Source organism: Sycon ciliatum, chromosome 5, assembly GCF_964019385.1.
Source record: "Sycon ciliatum chromosome 5, ocSycCili1.1, whole genome shotgun sequence".
Taxonomy (NCBI): domain Eukaryota; kingdom Metazoa; phylum Porifera; class Calcarea; order Leucosolenida; family Sycettidae; genus Sycon; species Sycon ciliatum.
In genome coordinates, this window is record NC_088647.1 from 25,415,741 (window position 1) to 25,436,404 (window position 20,664).

General features: G+C 49.3%; 4 protein-coding genes across 5 annotated transcripts in view; 2 read left to right on the forward strand and 2 right to left on the reverse strand.

Annotated features, from left to right (window-relative positions):
• Positions 1-2,869, reverse strand: part of LOC135818155 (uncharacterized) — a 37,856-nt gene extending 34,987 nt beyond the window's left edge. The window contains exon 1 of one of the 2 annotated variants that reach the window (XM_065331498.1): positions 2,405-2,869. The gene's annotated coding sequence lies outside the window, so the exon portion shown is untranslated. Of the gene's footprint in view, positions 1-2,390 lie in introns of both variants that reach the window. The other variant, XM_065331497.1, reaches the window with a different exon arrangement.
• A 755-nt stretch (positions 2,870-3,624) lies between these two features.
• Positions 3,625-8,670, forward strand: LOC135818158 (uncharacterized). The gene is made up of 3 exons (XM_065331500.1): positions 3,625-4,410; positions 4,933-5,299; positions 7,816-8,670. The coding sequence occupies exons 1-3, from the start codon at positions 3,906-3,908 to the stop codon at positions 8,417-8,419; spliced, it is 1,476 nt and encodes a 491-aa protein (XP_065187572.1). The 5' UTR covers positions 3,625-3,905; the 3' UTR covers positions 8,420-8,670.
• A 3,576-nt stretch (positions 8,671-12,246) lies between these two features.
• LOC135818159 (serine/threonine-protein phosphatase 2A 65 kDa regulatory subunit A alpha isoform-like) lies at positions 12,247-17,530 on the reverse strand. The gene is made up of 2 exons (XM_065331502.1): positions 16,439-17,530; positions 12,247-14,226 (listed from the first exon to the last, which is right to left on the reverse strand). The coding sequence occupies exons 1-2, from the start codon at positions 17,420-17,422 to the stop codon at positions 13,456-13,458; spliced, it is 1,755 nt and encodes a 584-aa protein (XP_065187574.1). The 5' UTR covers positions 17,423-17,530; the 3' UTR covers positions 12,247-13,455.
• A 936-nt stretch (positions 17,531-18,466) lies between these two features.
• On the forward strand, positions 18,467-20,548 carry LOC135816921 (uncharacterized). The gene has a single exon (XM_065330026.1). The coding sequence runs from the start codon at positions 18,467-18,469 to the stop codon at positions 20,546-20,548; it is 2,082 nt and encodes a 693-aa protein (XP_065186098.1).
• The last annotated feature ends 116 nt before the right edge of the window (positions 20,549-20,664 follow it).

Sequence of the window (20,664 nt, forward strand, 5' to 3'; positions counted from 1 at the left end):
AACCAAGTGAACTCATACGGTAGTGGGCCACTTGCCAGTCATGACTTGCTGCTTATACAGTGTGAGTGCATTCCTGTTATAACAAACTTCGGCTGTAAAGAACAAATTCTCCTGCACAATGGCGTTCGTTATATCAGGAGTCGACTGTACTACAGTTGCGCTCGGTGAAATCCAACCCAAAGTGTAAAACTGACGCCCTGTACCAGTTTTGATGACATCATCGCATCTCTACATGTGTACGTCCAGCCGCATTTGTGCCACTCCCAAGGCGTCAAGGGCCGCGCAAAAACAGGGCGCCAAATGTGCACTCTGGGTCGGATTTCAAAGAGCGCAACTGTAGTATACATGTAGGAGGGCCACCTCACTGTCTGTTTCTTATCAATTCTGATGATGGACCAAGGCCAAAATTAGGGCTGAACCGAATGCTGAACGAAGCGAACGAATATTCTTTTTCCGAATACACCTGTAACGAAGAATATTCCGAATATTCTAAACCATGCAGTATCCACGGATACCTAGTTGAATCTATGGTAACCATAGACCATCAACTGGTGGCTACCCATATTACAAGAGAGCCATTTGAAAAGGACAGTGTTATCATTAATTTTTGGATTGCTGATGATACCACATGCAAGGAGACAAGCCTACTCATATTCTGCACCACGTACGCCTATTCTATATCAAAAAGGCGAGTTTCTGTACATTTACGAATACTCTTATTCCACATAAACGAAGAATAATCTATTTCCGGTCTGCATATTTCGAATATTTGAATATTCCTTTCAGCCCTAGCCAAGAATTCTTCAATTTGTTCAGTCTTGCAGTCCAGAAACCGTATTTGGTGAAGTATTTAAAACTGTAGTAACAACACCTATTATCAAGAGTGAGTAAACAAGAGTATGCAACTGTGGTTATTAGTCAGTGAGCGGCGTGCCGCCTTCACTACATGACTTGCCTCCATCATGCTCGGAAAGCATGCACTCAGGCAACCCCCCAATTTCTCGTACGAACACATCCGTGTTTGCTCGATTCGTTCCAGTACCTACGCAATCTCTCATTTTTGGCGTGTGAACTCCAGTTCCGTACGAAAGTTCATTTCAAACGAGAGAGAAAGTGCGGTGTTTGATTTTCCGCAGTGCACGGACTGCAGCTGGATGATGTACTGAGGGCAGCGAGCCGCGCATCTCAGGCCCATAGTAGGAAGTTCAGTTCCGGTCGCGGGAAAACGAAAAAGTACTAATTTCGACCAGATGTGTTCTCGGTCCCGCGAGGAACGCCCGGTTTTCGTGTTCAGCGGTCACAAATTAGTCGAAAACAAGAGGATTCTAGAACATTAAGGCCCACGCTTTCTCGCGGTAGATGGAAAATGATCACAGAAACCAACCCATGGCGATTTCCTGGTGGTGGACGAAAAAAGTTGAGTGAACTGCGCACACACTGTAGAAGCGGTGACGGTAAAAACGTGTGAATTGTGCAAGTAGGCGCGCACGGCATGCATGCACACTGCAGACATGCACACATCCTGTATTGCCATGCACTTCTGCATGTACACACCAGATAGCGCAGTGCTGGACGGAAACCACACGGCCCACATACATACCGTATTTTTCGGAGATAGTGCGCACCTTTGTATAACGCGCACCCCCAATCTTCATTGGGGGTGCGCACTTCAATCGTCATTGAAGTACATGCATTTCATATTCGGAGCATAGTACGCACCTGCAATTTAGGGCCTAAAATAGCACATCTAAAGTGCGCACTATACTCTGGAAAATATGGTACTTGCACCACACGGCCCACATGCACACGATGCATTTACTTCTGTTACTGTTTTCACCCCAATTCTCCGTTCTTCAATTGACTACATTGTATAACTCCCCATTGGCTTGGAATTTTGGGTTCAAATTTTCACAGGTTTCTCACATCTTCCCGGTTTTATGCGAAACTAGGGAATTTGGTTTTTCGATTTAACTCCCTACCCATAGAAAAGAGATCACAGTTGCATACTCTTGTTTATCATGGTTTATGGACTCTTGCTATTAGTATTAGAGAAGTTAAGATGCACGTTATTTCTGACGTGACGCGAAAGTTCAGCTCGCATTATTTGACTCGCACGTTGGAAAACAACGCGAGTGACCTGCAGCTCACGTCGAAATTTGGAGTTTTACGCCAAATGTGACGAGAAATTGCGCGTCACGTCGGACAAAACGTGCATCATAACCTCTCTATTATCACTTGATGCTGAGAGACGAACATGTTGATCAAATCGACACGAAACCGGAGTTCAGTGTTTGCAGAGTGTTGGGAATGAGCTGCAACAAGCCTCAGTCATCCTCACTTCAACATCGTGCAACAAATTATTTTAGGCGCTACATAATATCTAAACTTACCGTAATACACGTACCCTTTCACTTTTCAGCGATAACACAGACAGTGAGTGATAATGAGTGGTAGCGCTAAAAACGGTCAAACATCCTGCACAGTCTCAGCGAGGCATTCTTCGTTCAAGGACGGTAGCTCCAGCGATGCCCATCTAAAGCCTTCACGCCACGCACGTACATGTAAGCCCTGCCGGCCTCAGTTGCTGAGAAGTGGTTGTGGACGTGGGGGCCTTGAGTTCATGATAGCGCACCCTAACTAAAAGCGCAAACCGATCGCGCTGAACTAATCTGTAATGCCAAGTAGCTAGCTCCGAACGGCCGAAGGCGAAGACCATGGTGCCTTGACTTGAGTAATGGTGGGCCTTGTCAGCGTCCAGCTAGTGCGCGCCCTCAGGAAACTGCACAATCATCGAAAGACTTTCCAGTTTCGTCACAGACTCCACTGAACTGTCTGTAGCATGGTGTTTTACCGTTTGACTCTCGAGCTGTTCACCCGGGCCGTAGATCTACTGCCATACCATGCATACTGGCGCCGTAGGCGTAGATCTACCGTCCGGCCGTCCTATCCTGATCCTGCAGTCAAGTGGTAGATCTATCGTCGTATCGATCCACGGACACTGATGGCGGCGGACCATGATCACAGACTCAGTGATGACTGATGACTGATGGGAGTGATCATGGTGATGGCGGCGGACCATGATCACAGTGATGACTGATGTCAAGACCGGGCCCGCTGGCGCTAGCGCTGGGATGGAGCTAGCCCTTGTCCTTGATGTCTGATGATGCCGATGGCTTGACCTTGGATTTTGGCTTGGCCATGGACTAAAATGAGTACTCGTAGATCGGCCTGCGCTGTGCTTCCCGCTCATTTTCGAATAATGAACATGTCGCCATGTGCTTTTGTGTCACTACGGAGCATCAGCAAATCGAATATTCGAGTGAAATTCGAGAATCGTCACGAAAAGCACTCAATCAGTCGAAACTTAACTAGGGCTTTGTTCGACTGAAAAATGCCCGCAAACAGAAAATACTTTTCGAATACTTTTCGAATGCTCCGCGCGTGCTCTGGTACACGGCGCACTACGAGTACTCATTCTTGTGCATGTAGCTAAAAATACTGGACTGCGCTACATGCTGAACCTCTTTTTCATTCGAATTTTCTCTCTGATTTTCTTTTTGCCATTCGAATAATCAAATCGAAAATTCGATTTGCTGATGCTCCGTACTGTCTAGTCTGTGAGTGTGAGCACTGAGCATAACTTACCATAAGACGTGCGCGCATCCTTATCTCGATCTCTTGCTTGAGTGTTGCCTGTTGTGCAAACTCAAAGACATAGACCTCAGCCTAGTCCACACAAAACACCGGACTCGCAAGCTAGATAGCTGAAGTAACGTAACTGTTGGTTATCATTATGGTTATGTAGACCTACCGCTGGCAAGTCTTGGTGTTCCGTCCAAACTTCCGTAGCCTAGTACTGTAACTGGGCTTTGATTGAATTTGAGACCAACAATACTACACTGGTTATGTCCACAGTGTTTCTGAATGTAGGCCAATGTGGCGTTCAACTGGGCGAGGCTTTCTGGAAGTGTGTGGACGAGCGCACCACTGGCACTGGCAGTGCGGCGGACAGCGCTGGAGAGAGACACCCATTCTACACGGTGGACGGTCGACAACGCCGAGTGCTGGTCGACACGGAGCCGAAAGTCCTGGACGCGGTGCGCAGGACGTCGTGCCGCTCAAATATTCGGAATAAGTCCAATGCAGCAGGCAGCAAGGCCAGTGCAACATCGACCAATGATTATGTACTACGAGATGAGAATGTTCTGTGCAGTCGTCGTGGGCGCGGTGCGAACTGGGCCATGGGCTACAGCAAGCTTGTGGAGTCGGCCAGTGGAACTGGAAGTCGCTGTATAGATGGTTGCACCCTGCTGGACCAAACGCTCGAGTCTCTGCGACGTGAAGTGGAGCGCTGTGATGCGTTCTCCGGATTCGTTGTGACGCACAGCTTGAGTGGCGGTACTGGATCAGGTGAGCCATCATGATACTACCGGTACTGTACAAAGATTAAATTTTAGTGTCGATCACATATTTCACAAGTTTTTTTAAAACAGTTAGTTGCAGTCTTCGGGGTGCTGAGTCGAATGGTCTTGGTCCGAGGAAGCTGAGACACTCCCTTCCTCCTTTATTCCTAATCAAACTCACGCACTTCCACCGAAACTGGGTGACTGCGCACTACAAGATGGGGATTTGTATGCAAAATGTCACTAAAAGCGCCATTTCGTTCCTATAAAAGCACGAATGACCGCGATTGGCCCATATGTTGTAGTCTTTTGGACATTGGGTCGACTGGTTATGATCGGAAAAGGCTGCGATACAGCGTTCGTCCTTCTTCCCAATCAAACACGGGTGTGTAAGCGGTTTTTGGGGAGGGGGGATTCTTTTCTGTCAGTCTCCTGACAGGAAATAAGGAGTGACTGCTCACTGTCTCCTGCACTTTCCTTACACGAAGGCCTGAAATAATCGAACGATTTCCCTTCGTTCTCCTTGCAGGCATGGGGAGCCACTTGGTTGAGTGTTTGCGTGACGAGTACCCACTTGCTCAGCAGCTGTCGGTATGTGTAGCACCGCTGCTTAATGGTGAAAGTCCAATGCAGTGGTATAACTGCGCCCTGTGTCTGCAGCACCTGTACAGCCACTGTGACGGGATACTGCTACTGGAGAACGACTTGCTACTCCGGCAATGCCAGAGCGAACAGGCGTCGACGGCGGCACACTACCGACCTCGAACGGCAGCGTCCGCATCAGCGACGAGTTGTACGCACGCGACGCTTGCCGACATGAATCGTCTCGGCGCCGAGATGATGTGCGGCCTATTTCTTCCGGCGGAGAATTCCGCTTCCGGAGCATCCCTGGGAGGGTAAGTAAACTATAGAGTGTATTGTTTATAACACGTTTTAGGAGCTGACACTTCAGGTCCTTCAACATTTTTATCTGTGAAAATTTTCAGTGTGTTTCTGAAGAACCTGAAGTGTCTGTTCCTACAAGTACATGTTCGCTTCACTGCACTGCTGTTGCTGTGGAGATTGCAGTTCTGCAGTCTAACCATCTCTCTGTAGCAATCAGCCCACAGTGCAGAGAAAGCGGGCTGCTATAGATGTGAATGTTATGATCTCCTCGTCCACTACAAGAATAAAACATGAACGCTACAGCACTGCCGGGTGCCGAAGAACGATCAGGCACAGCATGCCAATGTATGCACAATGACTCAACCGCAATAGACATGGAAATAGGACTGAACGGTCTAGGCTAGGAGGCTGACACCCAGTTCTCAGTCGGTGGCCGACAGTACTGTACAATCACAGGGTTTGTGGCTCTACACTTCTACTGAGTCTGAACGTTACCAACTTCCCTGACGAGCCGTGTTCATGACTTGGAATGCGGCTGCACTGCTTACCTGGTCAGTGGTGTGAGTCCTGGAGCCGGTGAACTATACGGTTCCTTGTAGAAATAGGATTTCAAACCGGAAGATGTGTCTCGCACTGAGTAAAAATCCTGGGAACATGATCCTAGTACTCTGAAAAGGAACATTCCTTGCATGTTCCTCAACTATCCCGGCATAATTTTAAAACCAGACTCCACCGTACTGAAGTGCTGCACATTATGATCAGTAACCTTGAGGGTAACGTGAAAGCAGATGATAGGAGTTTTGCTCTTTGACCCGTGACTTTGTCGAAGTAAAATAAAAGTCAACAACAACTTTGCAGCGGGTCTCATCTTTTTGGCAATTCACCTCTTTCGGAGCTGAACTTGCCTTTTGTCCTTGAGGGTGGTGTGCGCTCCTGCGGATGACTGGTTCTGATCAATGCCAACTGTGATCAGCGGAACAGATATCTACTGTCACTGAGAGTGATGTTTTCCCTATATGGTTGCATGATTTCTAGCCCTGGGCACAACACAATGTACTTGATTGGCATGCAACATCTGCTACCCAATGCCACGTGAATGTGATGAGAAGAAGTGGGCACTGGTGACAGAACATCATGTCAACAAAGTACCTTGCTTTCATGATGATGAGGTCTTTGCAAAGCGTCCGAGATATGGCCGGGTTTGGTGCCTTTTATCTGCTACAAACATTGCTTACCAATGGCTGCTGCTACTTCACTCGCCGCTGTATTTCATACCGGTCATAGTTGACAGGTGGTGCAGCTGGAGGTTTGGAGGAGCATGAATGATATGGAGGTGTTTTCAAGTCTAAAGAACATGCTGCAGTGGAGGTCGAATTCTGGCCTGGGGATTCGTTGGAAAGCTGAGAAATGCATTCTCTTGACCTCATACGTGTATCCTCGGGGAGTGATGGTAGTGTTTGGATGACGACTCTGCGTGAGAAAGCAAGTCTTAAAGGGGAAGTATACCCTAAAATCAAATTTTCACCAGTTGTAGTCTTCTGGGTGCTGAGTCGAATGGTCTTGGTCCGAGGAAGCTGCGACGCTCCCTTCCTACTTGAATCCCAATCGAACTCGCGCACTTCCACCGAAACTGGGTGACTGCGCCCTACTAGATGGGGATTTGTATGCAAAATGTCACTAAAAGCGCCATTTCGTTCTTATAAAAGCACGCATGACCGCGATTGGCCCATATGTTGTAGTCTTTTGGACGCTGAGTCGACTGGTTTTGGTCCGAAAAGGCTGCAATGCAGCGTTCCTCCTTTATTCCCAATCGAACATGGTTGAACAAGCGGTCACGTGCTCCTGGGTGCCCAAATCACCTGGTCACCGCGCCAGCAGGCGACAACTTTCACACCAAGGTTCAACTCGAGTTCAACTCGAGTGACAGGACTGCACCCAAAAAAGGTCAAACAGGCTAGTAAGTTGTACCCTGCAGGCACGGTGACCAGCTGACTGGTGTACGCAGGAGCACGTGACCGCTTGTTCAACCATGTTCGATTGGGAATAAAGGAGGAACGCTGCATCGCAGCCTTTTCGAACCAAAACCAGTCGACTCAGCGTCCAAAAGACTACAACATATGGGCCAATCGCGGTCATCCGTGCTTTTATAAGAACGAAATGGCGCTTTTAGTGACATTTTGCATACAAATCCCCATCTAGTAGGGCGCAGTCACCCAGTTTCGGTGGAAGTGCGCGAGTTCGATTGGGATTCAAGTAGGAAGGGAGCGTCTCAGCTTCCTCGGACCAAGACCATTCGACTTAGCACCCCGAAGACTACAACTGGTGAAAATTTGATTTTAGGGTATACTTCCCCTTTAATACATCATTGGGTACAGTCTGTGTCTTTGTAGGATACAGATACACTTCTTAGCAGCTTATACAATAGTCTCCGGTGTTTTCTCTGTATTTTTTCTGGGCACATCTCTTGGTGATATCCGTGTCGACACCACCACCATCACTGCCGCCTATGCCGATGATCTGTGCGTAGCTGGTCGATAGGTCTTGAACCGTGGGACCTATGCAGAACGGTGTGTCCGCTGCCTTCCCTGAAGCTGTTCACGGTGGACCACTGCTGGCAGTCTCACGCCCGATCGTGGACGGCGATGGCTGATCAGCTGGCAAAGCAGCACCGGCTGACGCGCTACGCCCGTGGATCCGGCACCACAGCACCTGCTCACAGCCGGCACATTTCGGACGTTCTGAGCCGCTTGAGTGCGGCTCATTACCAGACGACAAGCCTTGTGGCAGTGGCACGTGGCTCGCGGCGTGATGCTCTCGTAAGTGAGCTGGGTGCGCTGGAGAAGAACTTGTCGAAGGGGTTCAGGTGTGCAGATTGGAACCCTTCGCCGGTGGACATTTGGACGGCGAGGGCGGCAGGCGGGTCACGTGCCTCCACAACGCTGACGGTGGCGTGTAACAGTGCATCAGTGGTGCATACAGTGAGTACTATTCTGAACAAATCCGAGCGCATGTTTGCCAGCGGCGCATTCCTGCACTGGTATGAACGCTACGGCTGCGAGCGAGAGCGGCTCAGCGAGGCGTTTGCTCTTTTGCACGATGTGCTCGATGAATACTTAACAGCTGTGACGTAGAGACAGGTATAATATGTATAAGACTTTCTTCGCCTCTGCAATCAAAGACCCTCGCACACGTGCACATAGACTTTGTTCAATGAACCTGCTAATCATTGGTCAAGTTTCAATACGGGTCGTGCAGCGTTTGTGTGCAGCTGGCCAGACATCTGATTAAAAGCGGCCCATTGTGGATTGCTTCTACCCCATTTAGCACCGTTGTTAAGTTGACCATTGTAGTATAAGGCAAGCTCGGTTTTTTGGGTGAATCACTGGTGTTGAAAAAGTGTGGCTTATGCTCCGGAAAATACGGTGCGATTGCATCCACTCAATGTATGCATGACCGTATAGTCGGATCTGGATGTGACCAACCCACCTCTGGGACTGCAGGGCTGACTGAGTCCACAATATCCTGTTTGTCCCTGTAGCCGATCTGCCCTTTGAAAGTATGTTCTGTGTGACCAACCCACCTCTGGGACTGCAGGGCTGACTGAGTCCACAATATCCTGTTTGTCCCTGTAGCCGATCTGCCCTTTGAAAGTATGTTGCGTGTGACTGGTGGGAAGAAGCGAATCACTCAAGATTTCTGTTTGACTGCTCGACCCATGGGCCATCGTAGCACACTAGTATAGTAAAGACCGAGGCAAAGGCGAGGGGTCTTTTACGAGGCGATGAATACTAGTATCAGTGAGGCGGACATTACGGAAAGAACAAAGAGAATATGGTGAATCTAAATTCAAGTTTCCTAATTGATTTTCATGAGGCACTCATCAGTAAAAGACGTCTCAACAATAGAAGCCAGGCGGGGAAACAAAATTTGTTCTTTTCGTAATGTCCACCTCGCTAGTACTATTCACTGCTATAATAAAGTAAGTGTCTCCTTGTCGCCTATATATCAGATGTACTGCATCGTGATGCCATGCCAAACATGAATCTGTCACTTGTCACATCACATTCGGGGATGCTCGGCACCATATGATAAGAATTAGTGGTCAAACAAGATCCTGCTCCCTAGATGACTGACCTGATAGTAACCGGGTAGACTCTACTCTATACCACCCGAAAATGAAAAATATATAATATTATATTCACCTTTCAACATTTTGCAGACTCGGATGTTGAGCCAATAGTAATATGTAAAGAGAAAAGGACCTATACCGGTAAGTTACTAGTTATGACTAACAGTCCACTAACTTCTCTTTCTAGTCTAAAAGGTAACGACTAACGAGATACAAGTAATATAATTATAATTACATGTGTACTTTGAAGTAGTCATATAGTGCGACAATGAGGGACAAAACTGACAAGATTATGAGACGTTCGACAATCTGACTGTATTATTATCTTGTTACCTTGGTGGACTGCTAGTCATAACTAGTAACTTATAAGTCATTTTCTCTTTACATAAACATTTCACAGGATAATTATTGTGAGCAGTTCGAACAAGAAACGCAGCCGGTTAGCCATTTTGTACATACATGTGTATGTGGTGTTTGCAGGGCTCCATGAATCATTTGAACTAACTTGATCGCGCGCCTTTTCCAAGTTTTTGTTCTAACAGTTAGTGAGTTACGCATGCCCAGTGTTCTTTGCTTTGTATTTCATTCTAAATATTTAAAGGGGAAGTTAAGGCAAAAATTAAAATTTCACCAGTTGTAGTCTTCGGGGTGCTGAGTCGAATGGTCTTGGTCCGAGGAAGCTGAGACGCTTCCTTCCTACTTGAATCCCAATCGAACTCGCGCACTTCCACCGAAACTGGGTGACTGCGCCCTACTAGATGGGGATTTGTATGCAAAATGTCACTAAAAGCGCCATTTCGTTCTTATAAAAGCACGGATGACCGCCATTGGCCCATATGTTGTAGTCTTTTGGACGCTGAGTCGACTGGTTTTGGTCCGAAAAGGCTGCGAAGCAGCGTTCCTCCTTTATTCCCAATCGAACATGGTCGAACAAGTGGTCACGTGCTGCTGCGTACACCAGTCAGCTGGTCACCGTGCCTGCAGGGTACAACTTACTAGCCTGTTTGACCTTTTTTGGGTGCAGTCCTGTCACTCGAGTTGAACTCGAGTTGAACCTTGGTGTGAAAGTTGTCGCCTGCTGGCGTGGTGACCAGGTGATTTGGGCACCCAGGAGCACGTGACAGCTTCTTCAACCATGTTCGATTGGGAATAAAGGAGGAACGCTGCATCGCAGCCTTTTCGGACCAAAACCAGTCGACTCAGCGTCCAAAAGACTACAACATATGGGCCAATCGCGGTCATCCGTGCTTTTATAAGAACGAAATGGCGCTTTTAGTGACATTTTGCATACAAATCCCCATCTAGTAGGGCGCAGTCACCCAGTTTCGGTGGAAGTGCGCGAGTTCGATTGGGATTCAAGTAGGAAGGAAGCGTCTCAGCTTCCTCGGACCAAGACCATTCGACTCAGCACCCCGAAGACTACAACTGGTGAAATTTTAATTTTTGCCTTAACTTCCCCTTTAAGAACAGTCAGTGCATTGAATCTGATTTTCTTTGTGCTATTTGTTTTAATTAAGCTAGGTACATGTACAGTAGAGGTGGTCAACTTTTTTTTCAGGTGTACACCCTGAGGCCAGAGTAGGAAACTATTTAAAATTATTTTTACTATACTCCCTGGTGTAGACTGTTAGCCGACTGAGCATTATACAAGCACTGCATGTGAGTGTGGGTTTGTAGTGAAAATCATGAGCGCAAGTGCGTAGATTTGTGCATTCAACCCTGATGGGGCCCACCCGATAGCTTGTAGGGTATGATGATATCCATTTGACTACTATCAAGAATTGGTCACATGTCGCTTGTCCGGCAGTCAGTCATCCGGCATATCGGTGGATATCCAACAGGGCACTGGCAGCTGATACATTGTGTATTACGCGTTCTACTTCAAGTAAATGTGGACAGTGAGCATCATCAACATCGCCTTTTTGCAATGTTAATACATACATGTACACATGAAGAGCTGAAAAACAAAACTTGATACTGTCAGAGTTGAATCTCTAACGGGGTGCAAGGTCTAACATTTTAAATAGAAAGAAGAAACGTTACACGTATGTTATTCCTTCTCTCCTCTGGAGTAGAGAAATAGAAGACAGGTGTGTGATTGCAGGGTACTTTGTGCCTGCTAAGTAGGGCATTTTTGCAAATCGTCACACTTTCAACCCTACAGCAAGCACCAAATTTGAGAAAATCAGATTTTCAGCTCGGTGTACACAAAAGGTGAATGGGTAGCACCAGGCAAAATTTCACATTCAAAATCTGACCAGAACCATTTCAAAACTGGAACCCAAATACAGATTTAGATAATACATGTGATGACATGGATTTGCGTTCCCGCTCTGTTCACAAGTAAAATTTTTAATAATGAGCATGACGACAGTCTCAGGATAACACTAGTAAAATAGAACATCAAAATACAGGTACATATATAGTCATGTGCACAGCCCTTTTGATGCGTGAACACAAGATGGCTTTGTAGCTTCCAGGGAGTAGAACATTACCATGCATAATTTTATTTGTACTACTCCCTGGAAGCTTCAATCATCCAGAGACTGCCTGATTTCTACCAACAAACCACGACTGCGCCACTATTTCACTGTATGTAGTGTCGTGTAGAATCATGCATGGACAGGACAGTCGCTTGCACGCGTAAGAAGTACACACACCACGCGCCCTGGAGAAGACATACACACCACGGCCAGGCGTTGTGATAGGCACCGCGCGTGTACCAGTGCACGATTTCCACGAGAAATTGATCAACAGTATGTACAGCCACAGATACACACAGATACACACAGATACACAGCCCACTCACAACTGAACAATGGCCAGCAGTAGAGAAACAGGAGCATCAATAAAAAAAACCCATTGTCATAAAATGAGATGGTGAAGGGGACAGAAAAACTGGCCCACTAAATGTACAGTGCAAGTTGTCTGCCACATGCACTTGAGACGAAGCGTAAATTTAACCACATAATCAAAAGAGCTACAACGAAACATAAAAAAAAAAGCAGAATTCAGCTGTGTAAAAGTGTACCAGCGAAGCAGGAACGAAAACTAGACGGTCGGGGTACCAACAATGGGAGACGAAAGCATCCTGCTAAAGCGGATGGGGAACACATGCAACAACGAGCTAGTTGGATTCGGAGCTGGGAGCAGAGTGTGCTTGCACTAAGCTGGCCGCCGCAGGCACCAGTGTCAGCCGGATGGATTTACAGACACGGGGCCTTTGTTATTATTATTTTTAATAAGAAGTAAGAATAATAATAAAGAAACATACAGTAAAGACAACAGCTGACAACAACGAGAATAGACATCTGAATGCAGACCGAGTGGAAGCAGCGACCGGATATTAAAAACCTGCAGACGCAGCAGCAGTTAAAATCGCCCTGCATGTGCCGGAGGCTCAAAAACATAAGATGCACGTGCGTAAAAGTTAGTCTGGGACAGGGGCTGTACAGTGGGAGCCGAGGCCAACGTGGCAGCGGTTGGCCAATGGAGAAATCTGAAGTCTATACACAGTTGGTCAAGATTGAACAATAAAAGAACTAACAGAGGACATGCAGTTGGAGAGTCGGTCAGATTGGAAACGAAAGGGAAAGGGACAGCAGAGGGGGCAAGAGTGAGCGCTGCCACCACGAGGAAGGAAAGCGGCCAACGCGGAGCGCAGTGGATAGGACGGCCTCTGCTAGGGAACACGTTAACTAAGGCATGAATAAACACAGTGTCTGGATCACGCCGCACGGCAGCACGCCGGTGCGGGCTAGGACTTCCAATGGCATATACAAGCCTATCGGCAACCTGTGAACAACTTACTTTCCCATGTAGCCACAATACGCTGATGGTGACGATTTGACGAGAAATTGGACGCATGGCAGCCAACTGACTACTCCAGTATTCAAATAGTGATAAAAGCAACTTTGTCCGTCCACATCAGAGAGGGGACACCAAGAATATAGAATAGAGTGTTGGCGAGGAACACAAGCCGTGAAGTCAGTCTAAATCCAGATAGCACTGTTGGCCTACTGATGGTGCAGTTGCCTGTCATGCAACTGCCGTCAGGGCCTCTTGCGCGTAGAATTTGACATCAATATCGGAGTCGGTTGCTAGCTGCTGGAGAGCCGGCCGAATGGACGATTCAACGACGTCCTCTCCTAACGTACTGGAGATGTGCTTGACGGTCTTGGCCACGTTGAAGCGCACATTTGCCACACTGTCACCGGCCAGCTGCCGCAGGGCGGTCACGATGCTCGTGTTGACAATGTCACTGCTGACAACGCCCGCTAGGACGTTGATACAGAACAGCGTCGTCAGACGGTGCAAGTAGTTCGGGTCCTGCGACATTGCCAGCACCTTGGGAATGAGGTGAACCTTGGCCCAGTCCGAGCCAAACGCTTCGACAAGACGCCGCAGGTTGCTGGCAGCTGCTTCGCGCACCGCATACACATTGTCAGCAAGCCACGTCATGCAGAGTGGGTTGAATTTCTCGTTGAAGAACTCCACGCCGAGCTGGTTGGCCAGGAGCGGCATGTACTCGATGATCGCCAACCGCACACGCCATTTCTGGTCCTCCGCAAGCTCAACAATAGCAGGCAGCAGTGACTGTGAGAGCTGACCAATGCCAATGACCTTACTGACTGCATCCAGATTGCTGATAATGTTGAGCCGTACCTCGGGACAGTCGTCGCGCAGCTGAGTCAGGAACAAGGGCAGCAGGTACTCTAGAGTCGGCTCCTTTCCGAGCAGCGGTGCAAGGCCCATCACTACCGACGCCAGCGCTGTCTTCACATGCTGATTGGCATCTGAAACCAGTCCCTGCACACACACACACACGCGTACACACATGCAGAGCGTACAACAGTAACGCACACAACACAAAAGGACATGATATAAGTACATATTGGAAACAACCAAGCAGCCAAGCAGGAGCACATCATTGGCTAGCGACATACACATTTGTTGCATCATAACACGGTGTCGGCGTGCAAGTGCATGTGAGGAAGAACGGGGGGGATTCAAACATCCTAAGTTTCCAATGGAGCGAATGCCTTATACTGTATTATCTTCATTAAAAGCGCAGTCTCTACTATAAGCGCACTCCAAGAGGGCTTCGAAGATATACAACCGCATTCTCCAATATAAGCGCAGGGCGTATGATGGAGAACTGTATGGATCATGTCCATGCACGCTTGACGTCCACAGTATCACATACATGTTGTGGCGCAGGTCTGTGATCCCCCGAGATAAAATGTACAGACTGTATCAGGAAGTGCAAAACTGCATTCACGGTACCTGGTGGGAACTTTCGTGCTACTGGTCTTCAAAGCACAAGAAAAAAATACTTGTACCAGATGGTTGAAAAATTATAAGCCCAAGGTCAGGTCTGGTTGAACAAATATAAGCCCAGGGTTTATAACGGAGATATTAGAGAGGTTAAGATGCGCGTTATTTCTGACGTGACGCGAAAGTTCAGCTCGCGTTATTTGGCTCGCACGTCGAAAAATCAACGCGAGTGACCTGCTGCTCACGTCGAAATTTGGAGTTTTATGCCAAATTTGACGTGAAATTGCGCGTCACGTCGGAAATAACGTGCATCTTAACCTCTCTAATACGGTAGGCTGCCCAACGTGCAAATGCATACACACGTGCGGCCACAGAATCATTTGCATACCGTCGACCCGGTTCAGGGCAAATTTTGCATGCGTCAATGTAACGCTATCCCTAGTGACCTCGTGAAAAAGCAGAGAAGTTTGAATTTCCTGTAATGCCCGACACACTTGCTCGCGCGCAAAGTAAAATTGTGAGCAGAAGGGTCCCGGCCACGTTCACAAATCAGCTGCGCGCCTATGTCAAAGTTCACCGCATATTAATTAAAGAGCAAATATCCTTGGAAACGGTGCTATAAACATGAGTTTGCACATCGCGTGGATGGCCTATAAAGCTCCATTCACAATACCACGTTTGCGATGCGCGACATAAACATCTGTGACCGCGGCACACGATTCAGAATCTCTGTAGCGTATGCGACATCTTCTACAGTGCTGCTCAATGAAATCCAGTCGCATCACTCAAGTACACGCCGGGCGTTACGCAGCCCTAGACCGGCGAACACTCGGCTGCGAAATGGTGCAAGGCGCAAACCTGAGTGACGCGATTGGATATCAGTGAGCAGCACTGTAGTAAATGCAGTGTATAGTGCATACACGCATACTGCATCCAGCCCAGTAAACTGTGCTCCATTGGTGTACGTCGCAAACGCTGAACTTTGGTCAACTTCTGCGACAGTGGCCTTGCGACAGCACGTGACAGGCATTTCCGAATCGCAAGTGCAGCATCACAGAAAGTGATATTGTGAATGGGGTTTTAGTTACCAGCAGACTATGAGCTGTTAGCTTCTATGAAGGTGGCTCAAGTTTTCAATACATCCGAGTCCCAGTTGGACGGCATTACACTGTTGATATTGCCACACAGTATACCCACGTGGCACATTGCAAACCCATATTTCCTACGGGTCACTGCTTTCTTACAGCCAGGAAAGCGCTATGTGTCGTGAAGCATCCTCCTCTTTATACTAGCCACAGTAGCTTCCACACAATGGCATGTGGCCGGGATCAGAGAAATGTGATTTACCATCCAGAAGTAGCCACTCCAGTCAGCCCTCGCTTACCCGCACACATCCGTTTTCCACAAACATACCCAGATAGGCGAGGGAACTGGACAATCGAACACACATACTGTATGTATGCATGACATATGCCGTAAATCGGTAACCTACAATTTTCTTCCGGATGGCGAGGGATCCGGATAAAAGAAGACCGGATAAGCGAGGTTTGACTGTATAAGTATAAGGAATCTGCCTGGACTCCATTAGCCATGCCGTATTAGTGTTTGCCTGCCTCACTTGGAGCTAGTCAGCAGTTGGCTGTGGACACCATGGTCTACTTTGAATACATTCGGACGCTACGCATGCGCAAAGCATGAACTGCACACCACAAACGAATTAGGTCGCCATTCAACAATTGCTTACCTCCACACACGGGAGAATCTCCTCCAGGATCGCGCTAGCACGACTTTCCTCCGGCAGATTGTTGCAGAAAATCTTGAGCTTTTGGCACGCTGCAGCGCGGACCTCCGCTTCCGGGTCCTTGAGAAGCGAGCTATACGCCGGAACGAGTTCGGTGCGATTCGTGTTGGGATTTACCGAGTTCTGAAGGTCCGCAAACTTGTCCGCGATCATGTAGCGTACACGCCATGATTTATCTGTCGTTGCCATGCGAACCACTGGCATGATCAATGACTCAACATCGGCCTGGTTCAGCAGCGCTGCAATGGGTGCCGCAGACTCAACGGCCAACAGGCGTACAGAGTCCTGGTCGTCGCCAGCCAACTGCGCAAACAGTGGCACAATGTCACTCTTCACGTAGTCCAGGTGCATCTCCTTGGCAAATTGGCCCAGCCTGCTCGCAGCTGAGCGTCTCACCATTGGTGTGTCATCAGAGCATAAGGAGCGGAAGTGCTGCCTCAATTCACCCTGTATGCTCTTTGAGGACAGCTTGTAGGCAACAGTATACAATCCACATGCCGAAGCCCGAGACGTGAACCAGTCGCCCTGGGACAAGCGTTTCACAAGAGGTACGAAATGTGCCTCACAGTCAGTTTGCGAATGTTGCTCAGCCACAGCAACCAGTGATTCCACAGCTTTATCCCTGACTACTGTCTCCTCAACTGTTGCTAAGCTCTCCAATGGTGGCAGCAAGCAGTGAGCATATTCCGGTCCACCAACAAGGTCTATGAAAGCCCCAAGCTGTTCAGCTAAAGCCCATAACACCTCATCCTCGTCATCAACAGTGTCCGTCAGGAAAGGAACCAACTCATTTCGTGTACGTTCAATTCCCAATGCGATAGCAATCGTGGAGAGTTTCTTGATAGAGTTAAGCCGTAACTGGACGTCCTCATTTCTTAGCTCATCGATAAGCACAGCAATGGGGTACAGAGACTCGTCATTCGCCATCTCCACAACTCTCACATATCCACAACACTACACCTACAGCTGAACTTGAGAACTTCGTTTCTGTTCAACAGCTGAAATTTTTCTACTGCAGATCTCGACTCAACAACGGCAAATCGCGTTGTATGCGCCCGACGATACTGTGTAACCGTGCGCATGCGCGCGATTCGAAATCAAAATGGCGTTTGGATTTCCCGGTCTACCACTGCACTGGTCTACGACCCTGGCGTTGGTTGATGACCCAAACAGGCAAACGCGGCAAACTGGCCAAAGCACACAAGCGGGAAGCATGTATGAGCTTGCACCACCCGCATGTGCATGTGCCTAGCGCCTGTGATCTACCACTGCACTGCGATCCGCCCGATTCGCGTATCGCGTACCGGCCAGGCATCTACGCGTCTAGGCAGGGAGTTTGTACGACTCCCCGGTTTTGGATGCACTTGAGATCTACCGCAAAAAAAATATTCGAGTGGAGAAAATAGCCAGCAAGCAAACGGAGTGCTTGATTTTCAAACATTTCTAAAAGCATTTCACCTGTAAACCTCTGGCTGGGAGTGAACGATTTGGAAGACCCAGCTTTGGCCCAACTGGACCAGCCAAGTCACCAAGTGTTCAGAGTCGACTGTGCTTGTTATAGAGTTGTGGGGCTCCGTTCCCTGTTTGCTGAGAGTCTCAGTTGGTGTTCGTGGCACGTGGAAAGAAAGAATTATGACACGATTGTGAACAACAATGTCACACGGACCAGGGCGATATCGCCCTGCATCGTCCCACGATTCCAGTTTTACTCGCCATCCTGGGCCAGGTAACCCGCGACAGCGCGAGCGTGACCGTCCACCGCTTCGACCTACTCCTCGAAGCGGCCCCAACAGCGAACGAGAACGACCGGATCACCACAGACGCACATACTCAGCACCCAGTCGGGCTCATGGAAGCCCTCTATTACATCACCGCGTTGACCAGAGGACAGAGTCGGCAGATCGGCGAGATGGGCGGCCTATGGGACCTGGGGGGTTTACTAACGCTTTTGATGCAGCTAACAGGAGTAAGATGTTCCAGTTGAAAGTGGCCAACCTGCAGCTCACTCGTTTGCGTATGGATGAGAGGCAGCTTCGTAAGCAGCTCTTCCAAGCGTTCACGCGATATGGTAAGTGTAGTGTCTATGTTGACGCGCCGATGCGTAATGACGACACGCGCGATGCGTACGTAACGTTCTGGAACCTCCAGCACGCTAAGACGGCTCGCCGTGAAATGGAGGACCGCAGCTTCCACTCGCGGCGCCTGGACATCACGCTGCTGCCAAAGCCGCGCATATTCGGCGCCGAGAGTAACTGGCAGCGCAACGGAAACTTCTCGCCGCTTGGTGGACGTCCGGCGCAGCAACGGATGGACGGTGGCAACAGTGGCCCGGTCGACAAGCAGGGAGCCATGCCCTTTCGCACAGCACAGGCACAAGCGGATAGCGTACCTGCTACCAGGACGCTGTATGTTGGTAACTTGCCACCCGGCGTGTCTGCAGGCGAGCTCAAAGCTCACTTTAGTGGTGCTGGCGACATATACGATCTGCAGATCAAGCGCGCGCACATGGGCCCAGACTATGCCTTTATTAAGTTCCAACACATGCGAGATGCTCGCCGCGCAAAGCTGGAGCTGCAAGGCTCCCTGCTGCAGAAGTGCCGCCTGCGCATGAACTTCAGCAAAGGCACGCCGTCGAATCGCATCTACGTGTACAACCTGGGGCGCTGGGCAACCCAGCCTGTGCTCGAGCGTTGCTTTGAGCGCTTTGGCGTCATGCGCGCCTTTGACTATCGGCCCGGCAGTGCGTTTGCCATCGTTGAGTACGAGCAGCAGGACAGTGCGCGCAAGGCCATGCAGGACCAGGTGCGCGTGCTGGCGGAGAACGTCGAGCACCCGGTGGCGGTGAGCTTCGTCGATGCCATGGACCTGACAGTGAATTTCCAGGGAGAGCGCGGGCGCTCGGGTAATTGGGATGCCGCTGCTGGTAATGCTATGGTTGGCGGCAATAGTGGCAGTGCTGCAGACCAGGACCGCAGGAGTGCCAGCCGGAGTAGAGAATTTGGCCAAATGCCGGAGCGTGATTATTGGCACTCCGATGAAAGAACTAATAGGAAACGCAGTCACTCGGCCGATGAACGGCAAGAGGCTGCCACCAAGCGGCAGTTCAGTGGCGTAGCCGAGAGCGACGGCGCCATTGGCGGCGGTGATGGTGGCGAGTCGCTGGCAGACATTGCTGCCCGCTGTGCCGTGATGTGGCGTGGCTGCCTAGTGCTGCGTGACGCGTGCTGCCCGATACGGTTGCACTCCGTGGACGAGAGCCCTGGCCTAGCGGAGGGTGTGTTGAGTTGTTTGGAAGTGCCGCGCATCACTTTGTCGAAAAAGATGCCCTTGGATCCCGCTAGGCTGGACGAGCTGTTGAAAACTGTACATGTCAGTAACCATAGCTGGCTTCTGGCCCTGCCGACAGGAACAAGTGATACTGATGAGCTGCGTGCACAGCTTGCTGTGGTGGATAAGGCAGTAAGGAAGACCTCTGTCGAGCCGTACATGGGTAGTAATGACACTGGCTCCATCGTCTCACCACAATCTGATAAGATGGGCGCGGATGATGACAACCGTGCCGCTGGCCTTGCCTCGACAGATATTGCGATGGACACCGGAGAGAATACGTTAGATGCGGAACCTGGAAACATTCTCCTTTCAAAGCAGAATGATAGAACTAGCCCCACGCCGGCTGTTGGCAGTGGCTGTGATGCAGGGGAAGAGAGGTGTCTAGCTAGCGGCCCTACTAACCCTACACCCACATCAATGCCCGCAGACTATTTGGCAGCACCCGAACTTCAATGGCGGCATATGAAAAACTTTGCCAACTACATGCGTGCCAAGCAGTGCGCCGGTGTCGCACAACTGGACCTATCTCTTCCCGGTGGTGCGAGTTTATGCCAGGAACTAGGCGCGACGCATGGGACTGCCCTTCTGCATGCGTTCCCACCCAGCGACTTCACAGACCAGCAGCTAGCAGATCTGTGCCCTGGCCTGGCGACGCCGCTCGACGGTGTTATGCTTGTGCTGCTGTTAGTGCCGTCGTTGACAGCTACCTCACCGGTGACGTAGTCTCCTCCCGTTGCCTCCTGCTTTTGTATTGGTTGTTCTCTTGCTCGGTCAAGTTTTTGTCGTCTACAAATTTCATAATGATTGATTAGCTACTGAGTTTTGCTGCCTTGCGTTAG

Bases quoted from the DNA above. Each gene is read 5' to 3' on its own strand.
- LOC135818158 (XM_065331500.1), top strand. From the start codon at position 3,906: ATGTCCACAGTGTTTCTGAATGTAGGCCAATGTGGCGTTCAACTGGGC. The intron at 4,411-4,932 runs GTGAGCCATCAT...TTCTCCTTGCAG, and splicing joins GAGTGGCGGTACTGGATCAG to GCATGGGGAGCCACTTGGTT. The intron at 5,300-7,815 runs GTAAGTAAACTA...ATCTGTGCGTAG, and splicing joins TCCGGAGCATCCCTGGGAGG to CTGGTCGATAGGTCTTGAAC.
- LOC135818159 (XM_065331502.1), bottom strand. From the start codon at position 17,422: ATGGCGAATGACGAGTCTCTGTACCCCATTGCTGTGCTTATCGATGAG. The intron at 14,227-16,438 runs GTAAGCAATTGT...GTGTGTGTGCAG, and splicing joins AGATTCTCCCGTGTGTGGAG to GGACTGGTTTCAGATGCCAA.
- LOC135816921 (XM_065330026.1), top strand. From the start codon at position 18,467: ATGTTCCAGTTGAAAGTGGCCAACCTGCAGCTCACTCGTTTGCGTATG.